At 39.0% G+C, this 23,215-nt stretch overlaps 2 protein-coding genes across 2 annotated transcripts in view; one reads left to right on the forward strand and one right to left on the reverse strand.

Annotated features, from left to right (window-relative positions):
* Positions 1-23,215, forward strand: part of LOC5566583 (putative transcription factor SOX-15) — a 220,892-nt gene that overhangs the window by 142,982 nt on the left and 54,695 nt on the right. The gene's annotated exons all lie outside the window — the stretch shown is intronic.
* On the reverse strand, positions 14,399-16,854 carry LOC110677708. Its single transcript, XM_021848849.1, has 2 exons — positions 15,729-16,854; positions 14,399-15,371 (listed from the first exon to the last, which is right to left on the reverse strand). The coding sequence occupies exons 1-2, from the start codon at positions 16,810-16,812 to the stop codon at positions 14,917-14,919; spliced, it is 1,539 nt and encodes a 512-aa protein (XP_021704541.1). The 5' UTR covers positions 16,813-16,854; the 3' UTR covers positions 14,399-14,916.

The following is a 23,215-nucleotide window of genomic DNA, read 5'->3' on the forward strand; positions in this document are numbered from 1 at the left end:
GGCGTAAACTAGAATTATGCTTGATGGACATAAAAAAAAGTTTTACAATTTTGGTTTGGCATTTGTAATATAATTATAAATGAGTGATTGCCAAATTGCGATTCTCTGAAAAGATTTGTACGGCCATCGGGAAGATTTTGTATGGCTCACGAGCAAGTTTGGAATAGTGGTGTGATAAGGTCCGCATGCTGTAACTTGCTTATAGTAACCGATCCTTTGTTTACGAAGTTATTTATTGACCACTTGGCAATTCAAAGCAAGACAAATTTGTTAGGGATCGTTCAAATATTACGTGACACAACAGGGGAGGGAAAGGGTCTTTTGTTGTGTTACGGTCCATACAATAAATTGAAATTTTCCATTCAAAAACTGTTACTTCAGGGATGGAGGGGGTTTAAATTGGCAAATTTCTTCGTTACGTAAAATTTGAATCATCCCTTAAATATTTACGATGATCATTATTTTTTGGGAAATTGACTGTAGTTATAAGCTTGAAATCAATCTGAGATCATATCCAGCTTTTGACTCGCAGTACATTTTTTGCGGATTTGAATACTTGTTTTCTAATAGTCATCCCCAGATGTCTATGTTTCAATCAGATAAGTTTATTGGATAAACTATCCAGCTTTTTAAGAGCGCTAATATCACCAAAAATTAGCCCACTTTTATAAAAAAAGGGATCTAGTGATCTGACGTTTCACATGGGTCGCTTGATATGGACTTATCCACCGGTGCACTAAATTTACTCAGTCCAAGAATTTTGACACTTGGGGAGCATTGAGAAGCGTGACCCGCTAAAGTGTCAAAATTCTTGGACCGAGTGAATTTATCACACCGGTGGACAAGTCAATTGACCGGACCCAAGCCAAACGTCAATATGTTGGATCCCTTCCAGAAAGTAAGCTAACTTTTGGCGGCCATTACCGCTTTTGAACAGCTGGGTAGTTCATCCAATGGACTTATCCACAGTTTTCTATTCATGTCGATTTTTTTCCAATCCAAATCTAAATATTACATAAAATGACATCCGCACCAACACGAATGTTCACCGGATGAACAATGCGTGGATAAATGTGCAATGGAATCGTTTATTTTTCTGTATTCATACATTAATATACATTTTTCTGTATGCAGTAAAAGTTTTCTTCTCGCTGGAAGTTGCAGCATGGCGTCATCGTATATTCGTTCATAGGCTTATTTGATTGAAACTTAGACCTCTGGTGGTGAGTATGAGAAAAATTGAACATTTTTCCGCTTAGAAAAATAACTGAAAAAAATATCACTTTTCGACTTGATTTGATCTCACTGAAACCCGTTCAAATAAAAAGACAAGGACTCCGTCTTCAGCCATTTAGCTGCACAGACTGTAATTTAGCACTAAACAACGGACAAGCATGCTCCAGTGACACAGCCGAGAAACATTCCTGACGAAAAGTTTCAATGGCTGAAGCGGGAATCGAACCCACACCCCATTACACGATGCGTTTAAATGCCTGACGACACTAATCGCCCGGCCGCGAGACCCACAATATTTCTCTTGAGGGCATAAAAGCGATCCACAAAATCAGTTAGCCTGTATTGTGAGTAATTTCTAATGGATTACTTTCCCGCAAAACAAAGCACTAACAGGTCAATTAATCTTTTCACCGAACGAATTGGTGCGCTCTGAAGTTCATTTGGTGCTTAAATTTGGAGATTTTATTAAATTTATTTTCATTGGAAAACGAAAATATCAGACTCGCCCTTATTTCATTTCATTCCATTCGTTGTTTGCATCCGTTAACAACGAAACAAAGGGGTCTATTTTGTAAATCGAGCAGATTCATGTGACTCGTCTGAGCTCATTGTCGATCAAAGTAAGCATGCATATTTCAGATGTCACCCGTCGACTCCCATAGTAATCCAGTCACATAGAGTGACAACTGTCGATAAATTCGAGTGACAGAGCCAAGTCGAGCGAAATTTTTGGTCGACAATGACTCCAGTCGAATCGTTTTTGATCGACTCGACTTATAAAATAGGGCCCAAAATTCCGATCTGCCATAGTGAAAAATCGTGCCGGCAGCGGTGGATGGCCCCATTGTTTACGTTGCAAGTAGGTACGTGAAAATTGCGTTAACTGTCACTTCGCGGGGGGGTTGGTAAAAACACACAAAAGAGATGCGGAAAGTGTCGAAATTTGTACAATAAGATAAATTGTTGGGTAACTTTAAATTACAAAAGGTCGAAAGAACAAAACTAAGAAGGGACAAAACCCCGAAATCGGAGATTTTGAAGCAAACATTTCATGGAAGCATGTTTCTTTCCTTATGAATAAATAATTCAGTAGGTGAGACAAAATGTGTGCTAAAATCTTGCTTCCTTCCAAATTGCTCAGGATTGAAGAAGGATGTTTATGTCATTTAGTAGGTTAAAATATTGTGATGGAAATAGAACTTTATCAACATTCTTATAAAATATCTTTCCACAGAGTCAAAGTTTTAAACCTGTAGGTAAAATAATCATGTAATAAGGATAATGAACACCATTCGGTTTTATCGGGTTGTGGTATGATTCTAGGAATCTGGTTCAGGATTAATACAAATCTCAAAGACTTTCCGCAATCGATGGAACGTTTAGCCAAGGCCATTTGGATGGTTGTCCATGTCTGTCTTTATATTTTTCTCCAGTATACTTTCGGCATCCGACAGGATTCCTCGGTTTTGACATTGACAAATCATTTGCTTTGAGAATTTAGAAGATAAAAATATTTTCAATTGCCGTCTACTAATCATAAATACTTTGAAGATCGAATTTTGATGGTTTCAATAATAAATACCTTAAAATTTACGAGTGAAAATATACATCATATGAAAAAACGTAGAAACGTACTTTGTTTTTGTTTACTTTTCCTGCATTTGAGCAGTCTTAGACTTGTCGAAAAAGTCCCTTAGTCTGAAAATTAAGGATGGTGACACGTTTTGCATAGATTTATAACATAATGACCATAAAACACAAACCTGTTTATTTTACCCCCTTTTTATTTTACTCACAGTTCCCCTACAATTTTAGACTTCTTGGCATTCGATGTTTCGCTTTCGACATGTTTTTCGATATTTTGTCCCTAAACTATTGATGCATTTGAAGTCATTTCACTGCCAACCCCATTTATGAAACATCCGGCTACGCCCATGGTCACAGTTCAAGCTCAAGTTGGGTGTTCTTGTTGCCTCCATTCGTTTCTTCAAATGAACGGGGCTCGTCACGCAAAACTGCGTGTCTCCCTCAATCGCAGAGCCCATGGCCTATACTCGGCGATGCTGCGAATAAGATATGATGGTTGATGCTTTTCTAGTCGCAATCTCGGAAACCGTCCATCGCTGCCAACGGAAAATGGGTGGAGAAAATTGAAGAAAATTCGATCAACTGCCGGTCTGGAAAGCATGGCTGAAATACAGCTCTGCGAGCTGATTTAGAGAGATATCTGCTCCACTCCGCGGTGGATCAACCGGGCAAATTAGCTCCCGGTTCGAGCTCGACTCAGTCTCTTGATTAATAGGAAGAAGAAACGGTAAAAGACGATCATGTTTAATCGGATTTCCTACATTAGTCACTCAAGATCTACGGCTAGGGCTGCTAGCTGTAACAGCGAACAACGCGCTGAGGCTACCGCTGCTGTGATTGGAGAGCACCAACTGAGCCCTCGGGGAAGAGTAATTATCGAGTCGTATCTTTTCCTCTACATCTTCTCCGTTCATCATCATCATCGTTGGTGCCGCCACTATTGCACAGTGGCCGCAGTCCGTGGAAAAGTTGACCTAAAGAGCAAATCTCACTCAAATCGCTCAAAATCTCCTAATTTTGTTTCATTGAAACATAATTTTTGAAGCCAATTTGATAGAAATGGTCGCCTATTTTTTATTTCCGGTACTTTCGATAGAATCGATTGAATATAAGCATATTTCTCTATTTCACTTATAACACCAAAATTTATTGGAATAAGTTCCATGTTGACAATGATAGTATGATTTTTTTTTTAAATTAGTCGGTTTTCAAAAATTGATATACCGTCAACTCTCCATTACTCGATACATATTCCATATCTTGATATCGAGTTAGAGAACCGTAGTAAAAGTTAGTTTTTATGGCTACCTCGATGATTCCTTGGATCGCATTTGCACTGGTTTTGTGTTCAATAACTCAATACCTCCCTAACTCGATGGTCCTTTCAATATCGAGTTATGGATAGTTAACTGTATATAACCCAATATATCTGAAGCTTTGGGGATCTACTATTCAGTACCATAGAAAGACATAAAAAATTCCAAGGAAAGAATTTTAAAACTTCATTTTTATTAAATTTGGCCTGGCTTGGGCCACTATGCACCACCGTCGTCGTCGTATTGGCTGTCGTCAGAGAAGTAACAGCGCCAACAACTCGTCGACTCCTATCTACGATGGTGCTGGACGAATACAGTTGCCGAGAAAATAGGCGAGTAGGTATGGAGGAAGCAACATCACAGTGCATAACTTAGTCATCGATCCAAATAAAATGGCGCTCGGAAAGTTGGGCCCTGAATCTGATTTCTAGTCCGATCCGTTACTAATGGAGCACAGCAAGCAGTATCTCGAAAGTTTTTCCCCTCCACATGGGCTACCACAATCTTACAACAACGTATTTTCTGCTCAAAGATTGGACGCGCTTCGATGCGCCGTAATCATCAAACTGCCCAGGTATAACTTGGAGGGATCGTCATTTCCGGTTTGGTTGATGGGCTCGTGGATATTCCCCCATATAGGCATACATAGTGTTATGAAGGCAAGGGGGCTTTTAGGTGACTACAAGTGTTGTAGGATCATTTGCATGTAAGCGTCTACGACAGCGAAGGTGCAGCGATCAATGTCGTTGCGGTGGTGTAGAGATACATGTTTTGCTGTTGTTTTCAAGGTACATATGGAACTGGCCTGCCGTACGATTGATTGATAGGCAAACGACAGACAAACGGCCTGTCAGCTCCAGGTGACACGGAATGATTGTGCCAATAAGGCAGAGATATTTCGCGGTGCACCCGACGGTGATCAGATCTTAACAGAGCGGTTCGTCTAGTAATGTTCTTGGAGAAAATATAGATGATTTTTAAGACAAGAAATCTGGTTTTACACAATAAGATAAGGACTACTCATTAAATTTGATTTGCACGTGATCTAAACAAATATGTATGGATATGTATGACGCATTCGCCACTCATCCGAATTTTGTCGATTCACTTTTAAGGCGGGCGTTTAGATCGGTAATAAATTTTCGAGCTGTTTAGTAGAATACCTATAAGTAGATGAAAAAACCGAATTTAGTACTATACCATTTAATTCCACTAGAGTTTGTATCCTTAGACAGATACACGTATTTCGACCTCAACTGTAAGACCGTCTTCAGTGTCGTGTAGTACACGAAGACGGTCTTACAGTTGAGGTCGAAATACGTGTATCTGTCAAAGGATACAAACTCTAGTGGAATTAAATGGTATAGTACTAAATTCGGTTTTTTCATCTACGTTTAGATCGGTTTTGTCGGCAATATTCATAGCGCGAAGCAAAATAATTAACTGGATCTTGCGATAATCTCCATATGACACCTTCTAACGCGATGTTGAACAGAAGGCACGAAATTCCATTATCCTGTCGAAGCAACAAAGTCTTGTATAGGAGTTTCCAGGAAATTATACTTCGAGTATTCGAGTAAATTGAGTTCATTCGTTGTGACGGATCGACTTACTGCCCAAATTTGTACCACCTACCAGCAATCGCTTTACACAGCCGCACAGCAAACCGCATGAGAAAACAGGCAAACACCAATCAGAATTTTATTGCCCACCTCATCCGCTGTGCTGTCGAACCAGCATAACCTCCCGATTTAGAAGTTAGTTGAAATTAACGAAATTTTGTATTCTGAACCGCGCCGATCACACCTATAACCGATTGGCCACGTACCCACTGCTGAAGAGAACGACTTTCGTCGACTGTCCAATTCTCGGCTGTTTATAACAGTTTAACAAGAGGGAACAATTGGGTGCGGTAGGTGCTATGTATAATCGAATAAACGGGGACTGTACCTTTCTGTCCAAAATATATACTAAACGATCCGGTGGTGGGCAGTTGGGCCTCACACACAGTCAATGGCCCTCTTTGGAGGCAGGGAACGTGCTGCTGCTGATTTTTTTTTCGGCCGAGTGATAATTAACGATGAAAAGCACGCAAAATTGCCGCTGATTTGCGGTTCTCCCTACTTTCAGTGCGCGGTTGCCTCTTTAATCATTTTTGGTTATTGTCGTCTCCCCCCGGTGGTGTGCGTTGTTGACTTGTATGTGCCAATTGGCAGTCCAAATGGCAAAGGAACGCGATGCCCAAACGAAGCTGGCAGGGACACCCAAATGGGAGCGTACAGTATCGAACGTATAAAATGCACCAAAGACGTTTTCCTTTACAAAATGGTCAGCTTCAAATATCTACTCTCAGCCTTCTCTTTACTAATTAGTATTTTCTAAGAGAAACTAAAATTATCTCCATTTTTGAGAACTATTTTAGACCATTATTTGAAAACACTCTGCTACTTAAGTCGTGAACAGAGAAAATCGATGTTCTAGTTCGAATTTTCATAGCAACTCATACAAAGTGGTCATTTTTACTGACTTTTTAACTCCACCTTTCTTTGTGGCTCTGCTTGGTACTGGCCGTGAACGAAAAACATACCGTAAAATGGGGTGAAGTTGATCACTTTCGAGCGATTCTGTTCTGTAACTCCTATTAGAATGCATGTATTATTACCCATATATTTTTAAAACATGTACTGGTTGGATATCTATCGAATTATACAAACAAAATTTCGACGAAATGTTCATTTAACAACTAAAATATATTTTTAAAATCAAAAAGTGGAGTTTTTGATTCCGGGGTGAAGTTGATCAATTATTGCGATAAGTTTCCAAAAATGAAGAGATATGATATTCACTAAATTTGGGGTCACTGAATCTGGATCAATTCTCAAAAATCTTACAACTTAATGATATATCGGTCAATTTGAAATTTTAATGTTGTAAATTACAGAGCACACCACATTAAACGCCTAAATGTATGCAATTTTCTTTGAAATTAGTAACACGCGCACAAAAAGTACATTTTTTACTCAGAAAATGTTTGTTTATCCACAGCGCAAACTCAAAACTGGATTCACAGAACATATCTGGAATGTATGAAACAGTTTTTTTAAGTGATGTCTTTATATAGCCTTGTCAATAGTCGATTGTTTAGCGAAGAACCCTTCAACAGTTCATCAAACATTTCATAAAAAAATAAGTTTTTCCATGGTATAATTATCGTGAATGGCAAACCGAACTTAGGATCATCAAGAGCAGCCATCAGGTAATACCACGTCACAGAAATTGTGCTAATCGAAATCGATTCATAGGCCTCTTGACAGTTTATACATGTGGGTACGTAAATGATCAACTTCTCCCCACTGATCAACTACACCCCGATTACGGTAGTTGAAAATTCGAAAATAAAAGTAAAAACTCACTTATTTGCACTGATAGTTCCAATCCCCACCACCACCAAATTGCACTCCTCCAATTTTATTATTTATCAGGTCACGTCTCCCTATTGCTACTATTGCATTCCACATTGTTGGCAAAATGGATTTTTTTTATGAACATGAATAGGGAGCCGGATCCTATTTTTGGCACATTTGATTCACTTCGGCAGAGAGTTTTTTTTTTGTTTTTTTTTTTTTTTTTTTTTTGAAAAGCTACAGAGCTTATATTTGGGCACAATGGGCCGTAGTAAAGCGCTCCGTTTTGCAAAATTTCAGAGAATTTGGCCGAGAAAAATCCCTTATAACAAAGTGAATCATAGAAGTGTCCAAGTGGTTCTGCACCCTATTTGTTCTTCTTATAAATTGTCCCTAGATACCGTTTTGCCTCAAACTCCGCATGGCTCATATTCCGCATACTCGGTTTTTGTATGACAATCTGGTTCAAATGATTCAGGTAAATATGTCATCAAATTGGCAGGAAATTTGAAATGAGACAAAATTAAGACATTACTCGGCATTTGAATCAGAATGTTTTTGACGTAGGACTACGTCTTTTTGCGTTGCGTTGCGTTGCGTGGTAACGGAGTATTTTGTAGATTGCATACTGAAAACTGTCATGTTTGTTACTTTACCACTCTTATTCCAATTACTAATGGGAAACTATTTTGGAAGAAATAGCTATCCAATCAGAAGTCAGAGATGAAAAGCTACGCCCCTCTTCTCCGTTACGAGGAAAGGAAAGGATAAGGGGCTGTCCATTAATTATGTAAGGGTTTATGGGGGTAGGGGGGGTTTGGGATTTCTTACGCGTCATACAATTTATTTTTAATTTTCATGTTGAAAAACCCTGAAAATTGTCTTACGTAATTAATGTATCGCCCCTAATGATGATATGACACCTACTTGAAGAGAGGCCAGTGACTCACCGACGCCCTCATAGATGTCAAGGAGTTGGATGATTGGAAGGGTAATGGTCTAGGATTCACAATAAGCGAGTGATGCGACCGAATTGAAATTTAGTGTAAGTGTAATGTATGTTTTTATAATTGGATTAGAGTGAGAGTGTAATATTTCTATCATCGTTGGGAGTGACGCAGCTAAGAAAGTTAATGTCACTCCATGCGCGATTGTCATCCAGGGATGGGGCACAGGTATTTACACCTTGTGTCCTAGCTAATAAGCTTGGGTTTTAGCGCCATTGCTCGCTGTCTGAAACGAGAAGATTTTTTTAACCCTAGCCCATGAAAATAAGCAGTTTAATCGGAACAAACTCACCAAATCCGTTCGTCGGTCTTATGGTCAGCAGCTGTTTCCACAAAAAAATCAATCATTTTGTATATTAATTGAATTCATGTCCTCTATACGGTTTCGTATCTCAATAGAACTACGACATACGTGTATAATAATTTCTGTCGTCAAAACACACACACAATTTGAGGACCTACACTTCTCACAACTATGCGCAGCACAATGGTCATTAGTGTGACACAAAATTTAGATTCTCGCTCCAGTCCACTTTTTGTATTGCATTTAGGTCTCATAACAATTGTGCAAAATTTCAGCTCGATCAGAGAAACTATATTTTAGCGCCAGCCGTTCAAAGTTTGTATGGGATTTACTATGGGAAAACTTACTTTTACAAATAAAAATCGCCAGCGCCCATTGTCCTCTATAAAAAATCCGAACATAGATCTCGATAGGTATTTTTACGATGAAGAATATTGCCGAAGACCGCGATACAATCCGACACTTGTGAAAAAAAGTTATTCAATGAAAACCTATTGGCAAGGCGACGTTGAATAACACGTAAAGGAATAACAATAATAACAAAGTCGGGCAAAATTTCCGAATAGTCTATGCTTAATAACTTTTTTCACAAGCATCGGATTGCTTTGCGATCTTCGACAATGTTGTTCATCACACCTATCGAGGTCTGAGTTCAGAATTTTTATAGAGGACTATGGGCGTTCTCTGGAGATTTTTCTTTGTAAAAGTAAGTTTTCCCATAGTAAATCCCATACAAACTTTGAACGGCTGGCGCTAAAATATAGTTTCTCTGATCGAGCTGAAATTTTGCATAGTTGTTATGGCACCTAAATGCTATCCAAAAAGTGGACTGGAGCGAGAATCTAAATTTTTCATATAACCTTGTCCCAGGCTAATGGTCATTATTGAATGTGGTTTTCACACTTCAAACAGCACTTTTGAATGAATTGTATCAGAAAGCATTTAGCTGGAGCTATCACATCAATTAAAACTTATATGGTTTTCAATCTATTCAATAAAATCCGGGTAGCGTAGCATCGTTCCGCCGATGATACTAGCGGATTCATTAAAACATCTAGCACGTAGAACCCCTTAGGTATAATATTCGCAAATAAAAAGCACTTTTATCACAAATCGAGTGTCCACAGAATATCACACCCGCCGAATCAATTTTCCACCGGCCGAAAAAGTCGCGGGACCGAAGACAGAATCACACTAATCACAAACTAAAGAAAATCCGGGTGGCGTAGCACCGGCTGAAACACCATCGGAATTGCGTGAAAATCCAACACGTAGAACGCGAAAAAAACGTGACAGACAGTTGAAAACACAACCGTTCGCGGCGCGGCCTACTGCGTTTTTTCTCCATTTGAATCAGAATGTTTTTTGGGGATATTCGTCTCTAGTTCGATGAATCACACATTGAGAGCATAAGCATAAGTATTGATGACCGTACAATTCATAGTTTCTACTCCGTGATTGACCAGAACAATCGAAGTTGCACAAGGAACCAAGAGATGTAGCTTGGGAGTAGCTTTCCATCTTCAATGTACACTTTCGAGAATTTCAGACGTTAAAAAGCCAATAACGGCGCTGGCCACGTCCATTCGGTCATCGGGGAAGGGAAGGAAAGTTAGTGTGATATTAATTGTTACTAGAGACAGAAATCACCTCTGCATGGTTGTCATGGGAAGGAGTTTTGTTGGTGGGAAGGGATCATAGCTGCATGATTAGGATTCACCTTGGTAAGTGATGCGATTCATGCAACCTCAGGTTAAGGCCGCACGGGACGGTGTTTTAATCACCCTCTCCATTTGAAGAAGGAAATCTCAAGAACCACTCAATATATCGATGCGAAAAATGTATCACTATAATTATATATATGTAGTGTACAACCCGATAAATTTTCAGTTTAATCGGTTCACTAAAACTAGAGATTTGCTTCTGCAAAGTTTTGATGATAATTGTTAGAGTGAGACGAAAGATAGGGAAAATAACACGGTCTCGTGGCCTTGCGGTTAGCGGCGTCAGTCATCTAGGCGTATTGTGCCACGGGGTGTAGGTTCGATTCCCGCTCCAGTCGGTGAAAACTTTTCGTCAAACGAAAAATTCATCGCTGGACTACTGGGTGTTTCGTGTTGTCCGTTGCCTAATGTTAGTGATCGTTCAGTCTGCGCAGCCTATGTGCTGAAGACGGTGTAAATTGTCTTTTTTTTATAACACGGTCTCCCGTATGTTGGCTGTTTAGGGTTACTTTTCAGTCTATAATGTATAATATTCATACAAATAATGTGGCGTGATAAAATCGAACAGAAACCGTGCTAAAATCGAGAGTGATATAATGAAGCGATATTAAAACGAACAGTGATAAATCGAGAAACTACTGTAGTAAAACCAAGTGTCCCATCATGGCATTTTCAGTGCACTTATCCATTGGGTGATGTGGACCAAATTCGTTGTAGACACTAAAATGACTTGAAGCGTTTTCTGCTACATCACTTTTCGTCTTGGTGCATTTCCATTGTCAAAATTCAGACTATCTATAACTTTTTAATAAATAGTCCAACAGAAAAATCAATAGTACCCCGAAAATTGAGGTACTTTTGTAGCTCGTCTCCAAAAAAAGAATCGGTTAACCCTCTAATACCCAAATTTTTAGTTTCGATTTAAATATCACTTTTCAAAAAAGTTCTAAACATTTGTTGGGCAATGATTTATTTTTATTCGTGAATTTATGAATTTTAGTTTTTGATTTTTATAATTTTTATAGTTGAACATCTTCTTCTTCTTCTTTTTTTATGGCGTTACGTCTCCACTGGGACAAAGCCTGCTTCTCAGCTTAGTGTTCTTATGAGCACTTCCACAGTTATTAACTGAGAGCTTACTATGCCAATAACCATTTTTGCATTGTATATCGTGTGGCAGGTACGAAGTGTTACAAATCTGCATGGGGTTCCAACTAACTTGGTGAGATTGTTCTAATTTATATTGTATTTATTTATCTTTTTATATCATATATAACTGGGTTGGGAGGGACCAACAGGGCACCCGAATGAAGCGACTTGGACAGGGAGCTTGGGACTGCCTCCTCCCTGTTGTTAACATTTCGTGGATTAAGGGCGGGCTCTTCGACCCCAACTATTGGGAGTATTCTGTCAATCGAGGGCTTGATTGTACAATTGTTCGTGAAAACTTTCTTCTGGAAGGAGATTCTTTTACCCTGCCGCGGGTTTCGTGCAAGTGTCTCTGCTTGCGGGTCCGCACATCCGTTTTTGGCTCTTCATACAGGAGACTGACTGCTTACGAACAACAGCACAATCTTGATCAAATCGCTTTTCAGATTATTCCAGTGCTATAGGCAGATGCCTTGCTACAATAGATGGTAGAACCAAATCATCATCATCATCATGTATATCGTGTGGCAGGTACGAAAATACTCTATGCCCTGGGAAGTCGAGAAAATTTTCAACCCGAAAAGATCCTCGACCGGTGGGATTCGAACCCACAACCCTCAGCTTGGTCATGCTGAATAGCTGCGCGTTTACCGCTACGGCTACCTGGGCCATCCGTTGAACATCCCTATCCTTTTTCTTTTTTTCTTGAAGCCTCTTCTAATAATTGATTTTTGGTAATAATAAAAATTTCGGTACTTCTGCAAATATGAAATTTTTATTTTTTTTCTGGAGCTTTTCCGTGTAAATATAGGAAAAGCAGGGTTTAAATTATTTTAATACTACCAAGCTCTTCTTCTGTGATAGGTTGATTGTAAAAGAAATAAAGAGGTATGATTTTATTTTATATTACACGTAAAATGAACCCGAAGCATTTGGAGATTATAAAAATTATAATTTTTCAAACATTTTCAAAAAATACAAAAAAGTTTCGAAAGTCATAAAAAACTGTCCTAATATGCGTATTATGACCTAAGGTTTAGGCCAAAAATAAAATCATTTTGATTTTTTGATTTCCGAGCTACGAAAAAATATACAAAATTGCAAAGGGTACCCCGTCTAAAGGCGGGGTTGGGTATTAGAGGGTTAAGAAACGGCGGATGGCTCCCTAAAATTGATCATTTAGTAGCAGAAAACGATTTTGGTTCATTTTATATGCCCGATACTGTAAAGTCGGTACCCCATGAGGGACAGTGTAGAAAGCTCGGATCGTCTGCTGCTCGCCGAGTGTCATTTTAATAAATTGCAATTTATTGCATTCTCGTTAGGTTCAGCACATGATCTGGAGAAGTCAGAAGAAAACAGGAGGGTGAGCAGCGAGCGGTATGCAGCGGATAAATCGCTTTATGGATGCGCCACCGACCATTCGCCGAACTACCTAAACGGTTAGCGTTGGTTGATCGGTTGGTGTTGATAAGCTTCATCCAAGGGCTCTCCGTTTTCGGTTCCTTTTGGCGATGTGGGTTTTGAATGCCGATTGGGTTTGGCTAGTGTAATTTGAAATTTTCGATATCGTGAAACGATCCGAAGATCACCTTCCAAGGCTTCAAGGAGCACCAAGCTGTTGAATGCATATCTGGATTTGACAGCTCATACTATCTCATAAAAGCCTTAATATCTGGAATATTGGACATTGAATGCTGATTACAAATTTCTAAAAATATGATCTGTATTAAAAGACGGCAAAAGTGTTCTCGTATATTTCAACACAACTTTTCGATTTGTTTCATTTCGCAATCGGGAAGCTTTTCCTCCTTCTTCTTGCGAATGAAGGAGCAACTACACACACAGGCTGCAGCGAAATATTTTGACACATCATAAATTTACCACCAGTTTCCCCCTTTTTTGCCCTTGAACAATTCGCATTCGTTCCAGACGCTGCCAGCAGAGTGCCAATAAGGTGAGCTCCCCCGCATGGTTCTAACATTGCAGTCTCTAGAAGCCGCGGGGACAGCAGAAGCCACCAACCGAAGTTCTTCTGGGTCTCGATGCTGATGTCTCCCGGGTGCAAAGTGGAGAGGAAAATGATCATAAATATGTTTAATAATTTATTGAACTAAGTACCCGTGCGCGTCTAATTAATATTCATTAAACGCTGTCACGCTGCTTCGCTCTGGCTGTTGTGTCGACAGGCCATGGATCTTCTTCCAGAGGTGCCTTCGTACAGGTATGTGCACACTGGAAAGGTTTCGGTGCTTTGTCCACTTGGGTCCACAAAGAAGGAAATAAAGCAATGTTGCACGCGCGTTGTCACCACCGCTGCTGCAGCTATCAAGCACACCCGGGCCAAAGTTTTGGGTCACACACAAAAGTTTTTAGTCCATATCTCTGTGATTACAGGTCTAGTTGACACACTCGATAGACAATGTTATCTTACTTCGCAGATATTTTGACTAATTGTAATTTATATATTTTTTATACTTTATTGGTATTTGAATATGTGACATTTTACATAAACTACACTTAAAAACCATGGATAATTTTCTCAGTATTGGATTTATCAAAATTTTAAATCAATTCGGCATTAGAACCGTAATCATGAGGGGTCAGGGAGGGCCGTTTCCTCCTGTTTTTTCATGTAGTTAAAAGTCTCTGGTTTTGGCTCGCAGTAGGGTAGATGAACCAGTTTTCGCCACCCTATGTATCAAACAACTGTATATTTCGATACACTGAACAAAAAAACAAGGGAAAAATACATGTTTTTTTAATAACAATTGCATTTAAATATTTTTCTCTCAAATTAAGCAATAAAAACTAAAAAAATGTCAAAAATAGTCGAGTAACTTACAAAAGTAATGAGAGCTCCTTTGTACCAGTTTTCGCCACCCCCTTTCCTGTATTCGCCACCCTGTGTTCCTCATTCGCCACCTGATTGAAATGAGTAGTACATATGTTTTCCGGACGTGTAAGCATTCAATAACTTATGAACTATAAATGAAGTAATACAAATTGAATCTAAATTAATATGTAACAATTTATTTATTTTTTATAAACAACATTTTATTATTTATGCAATGTTTCAGATGTTAATTTCTCTGTGACCTAAACATTTGCTTTTGTCTGTAGACTGACCTTCTATAATGTTATGTTTTCTCTCTTTCTTAAGATTTATTTCTCTTTACTTCTATTCCTTCATCGAATTTGAGTACACTTCAGATCTTCAGTTTTAATTTTCTTATGCTGAATTTTTCCTCGCTTTTCATCATTTGTGTTTTGTTTTCTCTTCAAAACACGGTTTTCTTTCTGCTTCTTCATAGTTTCTTTTTCCAACTTTTTCTGATTCCGTTTCTCTGCTCGTTCCTTCTTGGCTTCTTCAGCTCTCTGTTTGGCTTCCGCTTGCTCAACTGCTCTGATCTTCTTTCTTAGTTCATTCTCCTGTTTTTCCTTCTCATTTTTTCTTATTTCTGCAATACGTCCTCCTGCAGTTAGAACAGGAAAGTATTTTTTTGTATAGTTTCGATGCTTACCGCTGCGTCGTGGTGCAGGAGGAAGAACAAGAAACTCTGAGATGCTGGCTTTTCTAGTTGTCAATTTGGAATTTGTCGTATCAGCTAGTGCACTCGGCGCAGATTGGTCAACAGTGGAATCTACGTATGGAAGATTTAAAAAAATTATTTCAAACTAGTGGTCCCGGCAAACTTCGTCTTGCCAATGGCAAGTTGCCATCAAGTAGGCTGTTGATAAACGCTTTGGATCGTCCCATACAAAATGATAGTTCCGTCCATTCTCTTTTTTCCGACTTTCCCGGTGAATATATTGGGATTTTTATACACACAAACATGTCGGAACCCTTGACGAACAAAACGGAGAAATAATCATTCAGATCAATTGACCCGTTCGTAAGCCATTTCGTGACATACAAACACCATTCCATTTTTATTTATATAATAGATAATAGATAGATAGATAACATGTATAATTTAGTTTTTAGTTTGTCAACTTACTAATACCGGCAGGTTTCACTGCAGATGAGCTGATGGGTATTGCATCAGACTTCACAACTGACTCTGCGATTGGGGTGAATGAACAATCGATGTTAGCGGATTCGTTCAGGGTGTGAATTATATCCTCTTGTGTAGTACCGTCGCTGGCCGAGATAGTAACGTTTCCTTCAGAATCGATCAATAGTTCACCAATAACTGCGCCTGTCTCATCAATGCCAACAATTGAATTTTGTTCATTCATTGGCAACTCCGCAACAAGTGGACGATCTTCAAACAACGTAAAGGGTCGAATGAATTCGTTGTAAAAGTACTGGATAATCCGTTCTTCGTGTGAGAAATCGTGAGTTGATTGTTGTTGGATTTTTGCCAAAGTATCAGCTCCCATTACTTCGATAGCTTCCTTTATTTTGTCCCTATGAATCGGAACAAAGTCCGAAAATACTTTGAAAGGAATTTCTGTATTTGATGAAGGAGGATCATTACTACTGATGGTTAATTGCGAGCAAATTTGTCTAGGGCCTACAATAGTCGGATCTTTGCTGCAACTTGGCTCTGGCTGTATGAGTATCAAAGGTTCACTTGTAACAACAGTTGCTGCCGGGTAATTTGACTCGCATGAAATGTCTGGACAAGCGGATGAAGGCGTACAGTTAGTAGACTTTGCTATGCATTTCGAATAATCTACGTTGTCTGCATTGAACGGAAAAAGTCCGCATACACGAAAACCGTTGACAATGCTGTCTTTTTTGATTCCCTTCGTTACTGCTTTCTCCAGTATTCTTCCAAAGTATCTCAAAGTGAAATTTTCCCCCGGATGCTCCGAACGCCAATCGTCTACTTCATTTTTCCATTGATCTTTAAGTGGTTTGAAGATTGACACGTCCGCGGGCTGCGTAATTCGGGTTGTGTTGGGGTAGAGCGCTACCAAAATTACTCCTAGCTGTTGACACAAGTCCGCTACTTCTACACCAACGTGTGAAGAGTGACCGTCAACGAAGAGTATCATAGGAAGTTTGACGCCTTCTCGAAGCAGAAAGGGATGAAAGACTTTCTTTATATACTGACCAAAATTGTGAGTCGTCATCCACCCTCGCTCGCTCTGCCCAAGCTGCCATTCTTGAGGAAACCCTTGTGCAACCTCTATTCTAATTCTTTGTCCAAGAAGAATGATCATTGGATGCACAACTGTTCCATTGGCGCCAAACGAAAACATCACAGTAACGTTCTGTTTGCTACAAGCTTGTTCCACCTCATATACATTCAGGCTTCCTTTTTGTGCAATTACTTCCTTAGTTTTTGGATGCAAGTAGAAAGAGGTTTCATCTCCATTGAATATACGGGATGAGTCGGAACAAATATCCCGCATTTCATGGTGATCCAGCCACTTTTCAACTTCTGCAAACCAATTTCGGATGTCGTTTTCAGTTACCCGAGCACTAGCTGATGATACTTCCTCTGGGGTTCTAATAGACAATGTAGAATTCCGACGCATGAAAGAGGTGAACCACTTTTGACCTAAAACGAAGTTTCGATAGGTAAACAAATAAAGCAACAATTTCTGATCATTCTTACCGGGACAATCATTTTTGAACGGAGTTTTTCGAGGACTTGCAGTCAGATACTCTTTGACTTTGAACAGCAAAGTACGACGCTGGACTGGAAATCCCCGTTGTTGCATTTCGACGATCCAGTTGACAATTTTGTTTTCTTCTTGTCCGGAAAGCACACTGGATGGACCTCTTCGGGTTGTATGTTGCCATTTATCGCCCCTCCGATATCGTAATGTCGAACGAGGAATTCCGTATTTGACGCTCGCAGCTTTCGCCGTGGAGCCTTTAGCAATCTCGTCAAGACACTTGTGGATTGCATCTTCACTATAAACATGTTGACGGGATTTCGGCGACGGCATTATTCGGGATATTTCTACAATACATAGTAAACAATCATCAAATGCACATTAAATATATTAAGGGGACACGGGAGACCGTGTTATTTTCCCTATCTTTCGTCTCACTCTAACAATAATCATCAAAACTTTGTGGAAGCAAATCTCGAGTTTTAGTGAACCGATGAAGCTGAAAATTTATCGGGGTGTGCACTACATATATAGAATCATAGTGATACATTTTTGCATCGATATATGGAGTGGTTCTTGGGATTTGCTTCTTGAAATGAATAGGGTAATTATGATGACGTCCCGTGCGGCCTTAACTTACGTACACATTTCACTTCTTAGAAAAAATAATCTGATGATATCCAACATAATTCACGAATTTTTGAAACAGAAAAAAATCAACAACAGTAAAAACGAACCGGTGGCGAAAATTAGGAACTGTCAAATTCTGCAGTGGGTGGCGGGGTGGCGAATACTGGCGCACAGTGTACTATTTCAAATTATGTTCAAATTGTAAAAAATAATAATGTTTAGTGTTTTTAATTGATCAAATTGTTGAATACTTACTTACTTTTTACACTTATTGGTGATTGAATGGCATACACATTATAATTATTGTTTGTGTCATTTTAGTTTTTTTTCTCTTAAGCAACATTAGGTTATCAGTAAGAGAAAAAATATAAGCATTGACGTTCATGCAGCATCAAAAGAAATTTAATAAAATCTAATTAAGTTTATCAAGCTGGTATGATATTGTTTTCCTCAAATTGAAGAAAAATAGTGTTATTTACGAATAGCTATCCCAAAATCCATAAACACAATCAGTAACATTTAATACAGACATTTTTTCGTTGGGTGTGGCCAATACTGGAACATGGCGAATACTGGCTCATCTTCCCTATCAGTATTCAGTAGTTACTGAATCGATTCGAAAATAATTACAGAGATGTGGATACAATGTTTAATGATCTTAGTATTATATACACTACCTTATCTAAATTTATTATTTTATAGTATAAAACTGTATAATTTAAAGTTCAAATTGTAACTACTAGTTCTACTTACGGTTGACGACATGAAATAAATAAATAACGCTTTTAAATGATAGTTAGGAGACAACCCAAAACTTTCGCACGGAAGTGTACATTGGAGGAGAAAATTTTGATTTGGCTCGTTCTGCTGATCAATCCAGACCGTGGCCTATGGCTACATGTTCCAAAGAAAGTTTGAATGAAATTGATGATATTACCGAATAGGCGAGGAACCGTTTGGTTTTCTAGTGCGCGTACGCTGGCCCCGGATTAGCTATTCCAGTCGGGTTTCGATGATTGAAATAAACATTTTCCGGACAAAAGCGTGCCCGTTTTACCATAAACATAGCGGTGCCATCGGTGCCCACGCGGTGATCGTTCATTCATGGTTTTGATTGGATTTGCTAAAACAAAAAATCATGATTCATAGTAAATATCACGTACTAGAAGATTTCCTGCTTTCGAGTGAAATTGGAATGTTTGAACTTGGAGCTCTTTTCCATTTTGTCAGCTTGTAGAGTTGATATTTATGCTTTCTGAACCGACCATTTCCGTTGAAAATATTAACAAATTGGTGTTTCGTGTTATATAAAAGTGACCCATAAACATATGGTTGTGCTACTTTTCCTCGTATGTGATTTTTCTAAAACAAGATTCTAGAATGAAGTTCCTATGTATCCCATTTCTTATAATATTTAGTCCTTGCCACTCATAATAGACAAGGTGAACAAGCTGATAATCTAATATGCGCCCTTCTTCACATATTTGATAGATGGTTCTGCCTAGTTTAAAAATAAAACGCTCATCTTGAGGATTCCAAGAAAGATCTGGGCTGCCCTTGTTCGCAAGGTCGACTTAAACGCCATTGACCATTTCAGCATTATTATTACATTGTTTAGCTATGATTGCAAATAATATGATTTGATATCTAAAGAATTTTTGCTCTAACTTTGCATGGGGTAATGGGTTCCTCTTGGATATGCAATATTGCCTGGAATGATTTTCAAATTTAGTAAATCCAACTTTAATTTCTACTGACACAGTTAAAAGAATTATCAAAATTGAGTTTGTAGCCAACAGTTTGATCCATCGCATTTGTTCCTTTAAATATAAATATATGACAGCGTTTTTAGCTTACTTCAAAAACACTTCAAATGGTAGATACATAACTAAAATCTAGTTCACAATTCATCCAGCCAACAAGACACCTTTCCGAGTAATTTTCTGAAAGTAATAACATAAAACTGCTCCAGTACTAAGTACGTCAACGGTAAGGCCGACAACGACGACGAAGACGGCGGTGATGATGATGATAATAGCAGTTTTAATGATAATAAATTTAATGAAGAAATATGTATTGGCTGGCTGCTGTACCACTACTGACTGGGGCAGAAGTGAAACGAACAAGCCAGGGGGTTCAGCTGAGCACTGAACTGTGTCGCGTTTGCTTTTTCTGAACACCGCTACCTCCTTTAAGACGTAGAAGCGAACCAGTCTAGCTCGAAGAGCGTAAATAAAAACAAAAATCTGGACTGTGGGAGTTTTCTTTCCCTGGGAAACAATGGGCGAAAAAATTATAGTTAATAGTTTTTTTTTCGTAACAAGTGTTGTTCTGCTTTTCCATCCGTTGCCTCGCTGGCAGTCTAGATTTACGAACGAAGGAACGTTGTGTCAGAAAGGAGGCCTGCCGGGTGGGTGCATTGCCTCTGCCACCGTTCGTTTGTAGCGAGGAAAAACATGTTCAAGTGATCTACGAATTGCACTGTTTTTCCTGCAGCATGTCGAGCAGCATGCAATCTTGTTTCTGCCGCTGCCGCTGAGCAATTTCACGGTAGTAGGTGAAGAACGCTGAATGGTGTCGCTGCGCTGGTGAGTTCAAAGGGGGCTCTCTAGGCTGGAATTGCGGAGCTTGCATGATATATTCGCGAAATCAGCCAACCGATTAACTGCATGTGGTCGCCTGGAACGGATCAGATTACTGCGCATGAATCTTATTAGGAAAAGATTTAGAGGCATTAGAGAAGCTACATCTGCTAAATCTAGTTTCTTGGCGATTGCACAGTTTCCATACGAGTCCAACGACCACCATCATAACAGTACTTTCTAGAGGTGATAACATTGTTTCACCTCTGGGGCACTATCCCCTGCTGTCAACGGCATATCGCGTTTCCTGGTTACTCTTCCAACTTCTGATTTCATCAGTTAAGGGACTGCACTTGCGCCGTCATTAACATGTCATTTACGTTAATCCAACACGCTTTTACATCGACGATGGCATGCTCAACAGACGGAGAGTAATAATGCTTGCCAGCTCAGCTCATTCGGCTAGCAATTAACATTGGCTACGCCCAAAGCAATGCAACTGACAATTTTATGCTTATATTTTCATTTGCATTTTTATACATAAAAATGTATAATTATATCGGAAAAGGAACGAAAAAAAAATTGCTGGCTTAAGAAGAAATGGCAAATAGTTATTTGGTGCTTACACTGATTAGTGTACAGCTCAAATAGTGCCTCATTTTGCTCACAATCCCTTAAACTTTAAAAACACTTGAATATAGTAGAATACAGCAACAAAAAGTTGCACACTTATTTAATGATCAAGTTATAGGCAATTCCCGCCTAAGGAACCTTGCTGTTATAAGGTTTTGACGTTTTGAAGTTTTCATGTACATGATAAAACACGTGTCAAATGTACAAATTGAAATTGAAACTGCCCCCCGCGTGCTCCGGTGGGGAATCGAGTTCAGTTCGCCTTCGAGCGTCGGGGTCTCTCAAGGGGCTCCGCAGCTTGTAGGTTTAAGCGCCCATCTAGCAAATAGGGATTCGTGGGTTCGATTCCCACCGGAGCACGTGGTTTCTTTTCACAGTTTTAATTTCAATTTGTACATTTGACACGTGTTTCGTTGTGTACATGTAAACTTCAAAATTTCAAAACCTTATAACAACTAAAAGTTGGTAACAAGCATTTGAGATCTTTTTGTAGCATGTGGAGAAGAGTCCAAAAATGCATCCTACAAGGTATACAGCTTTACTGTCCTTCTACGCCTACTTGCCCCATGTTCTATGCAAACCTTATGAACCGCGGGACAAATATGCGTAGAACGGCAGTTTAGAAGTGTCTTGTTTTGTCCATTATCCTCTTCTATATACCAAACAAAACAATTTATATTGAGCTTGTAAAATTTAATTATGTATTTTCTTGAAAGGGTTGAAACTTGTTGGATTAGTTCCTACTAAATGAAATACTGTCATATTTGCAGAACTTTCCCGTTTTTATTATTCCTACGATTCAAAATACATTAGTTTATTAGCAAATATCAACAGAAAAATTTAATACGGCATTTTAAACTCTGTTCAGTTGATGAGTCTAAGAAATAAGTGCTGATCCCTTTGAGTGCAGAACTCTACAAGAGTCTCTTAAAAGTCAGTATTCCCTGTACATCATTAACTCTTAAAGATATTAGTCTACACCAAGATTTCCCAACGTACGGCCTGCGACTTCATATTACGCGGCCCTTAAAGGGTTTGAAAATTTTTCTCATATTTGGCCCATTGACAATTCAACCAACTTGAAATTAGAACATACCAAGACTAACTGTTTTAGTTTTTAATTCGGTTTAAGGCGAAGTAGGCTGTCATTGAAATGTGTACGCGTCGTTGATGATTGTTGCAAAATCATGTCTTAATTTTGAATTCAAGAAAACCTGTTTTTATTGCACTGATGCTTCTGAAAAAGTATCAGTATACTTTCAGCATGTCAGCGCTTATAGTGATACTTTTCTGGATCATTATGAACTATGAGGACTGAGTATTATCATTTGAAATTGCGAGCTACAATTTCAACATGGCAGCCAAAACGAATGACGATCTACTTAGCCTTAAAGCAGGTGACTTAGATCGGTATTTGTTTAAATTATTTTTTAGAATCATCTTAAATACTTGGAAGTGGAAGATTTTTTTCCGCTCTCACATTTTGGTTTGGAGCTTCTTGTAGGACAGTCAATGATAGAATATCAACTGGTGAGCTCGTTTCATGCTTTTGCTTTAGATGGGTTATGGTTATATGGTTATGCTTATGGTCTATGTTACCCATAAAAATGATGCATCATTTCTAGATGATCTTTAGAGCCCTTACAATTGAGCCTATCGTTCACCAAGACGAATCATCTAATTCTTCCTCCTTTTACCATTTTCCAAATTCTCCGTGTTTTCACGTGGAATGCAGAGGAATCAATGGCTTCCTTAACCCTTCAGTCGACGCGCGGTTTGCCATCGTTCGAACCACCACGCTGAAGCTGTGTACGATAAGCGAGTTTTTTTTCATCACTGTTGTACAAAATACAACAACGCGACGACTGAAGTGTTAAAGCGTGTAACACGCCAATATTCCCTCCCCATCCCTAATTGACCTGCATTCGGACGCAGCCTGCACCGGTATTGCTCATTACAAACAATGGGAGCTCCAATTTGTTGACACTGAGGGTGCAACTGATCCCAAGTAGCATCCGTGGATTCTTTGTGCTAGTTTAGTTGTTCTTGCAATAACCGAGTATAGC

This window comes from Aedes aegypti, chromosome 3 (genome assembly GCF_002204515.2).
Source record: "Aedes aegypti strain LVP_AGWG chromosome 3, AaegL5.0 Primary Assembly, whole genome shotgun sequence".
Classification (NCBI taxonomy): Eukaryota; Metazoa; Arthropoda; class Insecta; order Diptera; family Culicidae; genus Aedes; species Aedes aegypti.

Excerpts from the sequence above, each read along its gene's own strand:
- LOC110677708 (XM_021848849.1), bottom strand. The coding sequence starts at position 16,812 with ATGACGACTCACAATTTTGGTCAGTATATAAAGAAAGTCTTTCATCCC. Across the intron at positions 15,372-15,728 it reads AGTGAAACCTGCCGGTATTA|ATTCCACTGTTGACCAATCT; the intron begins GTAAGTTGACAA and ends TTCCATACGTAG.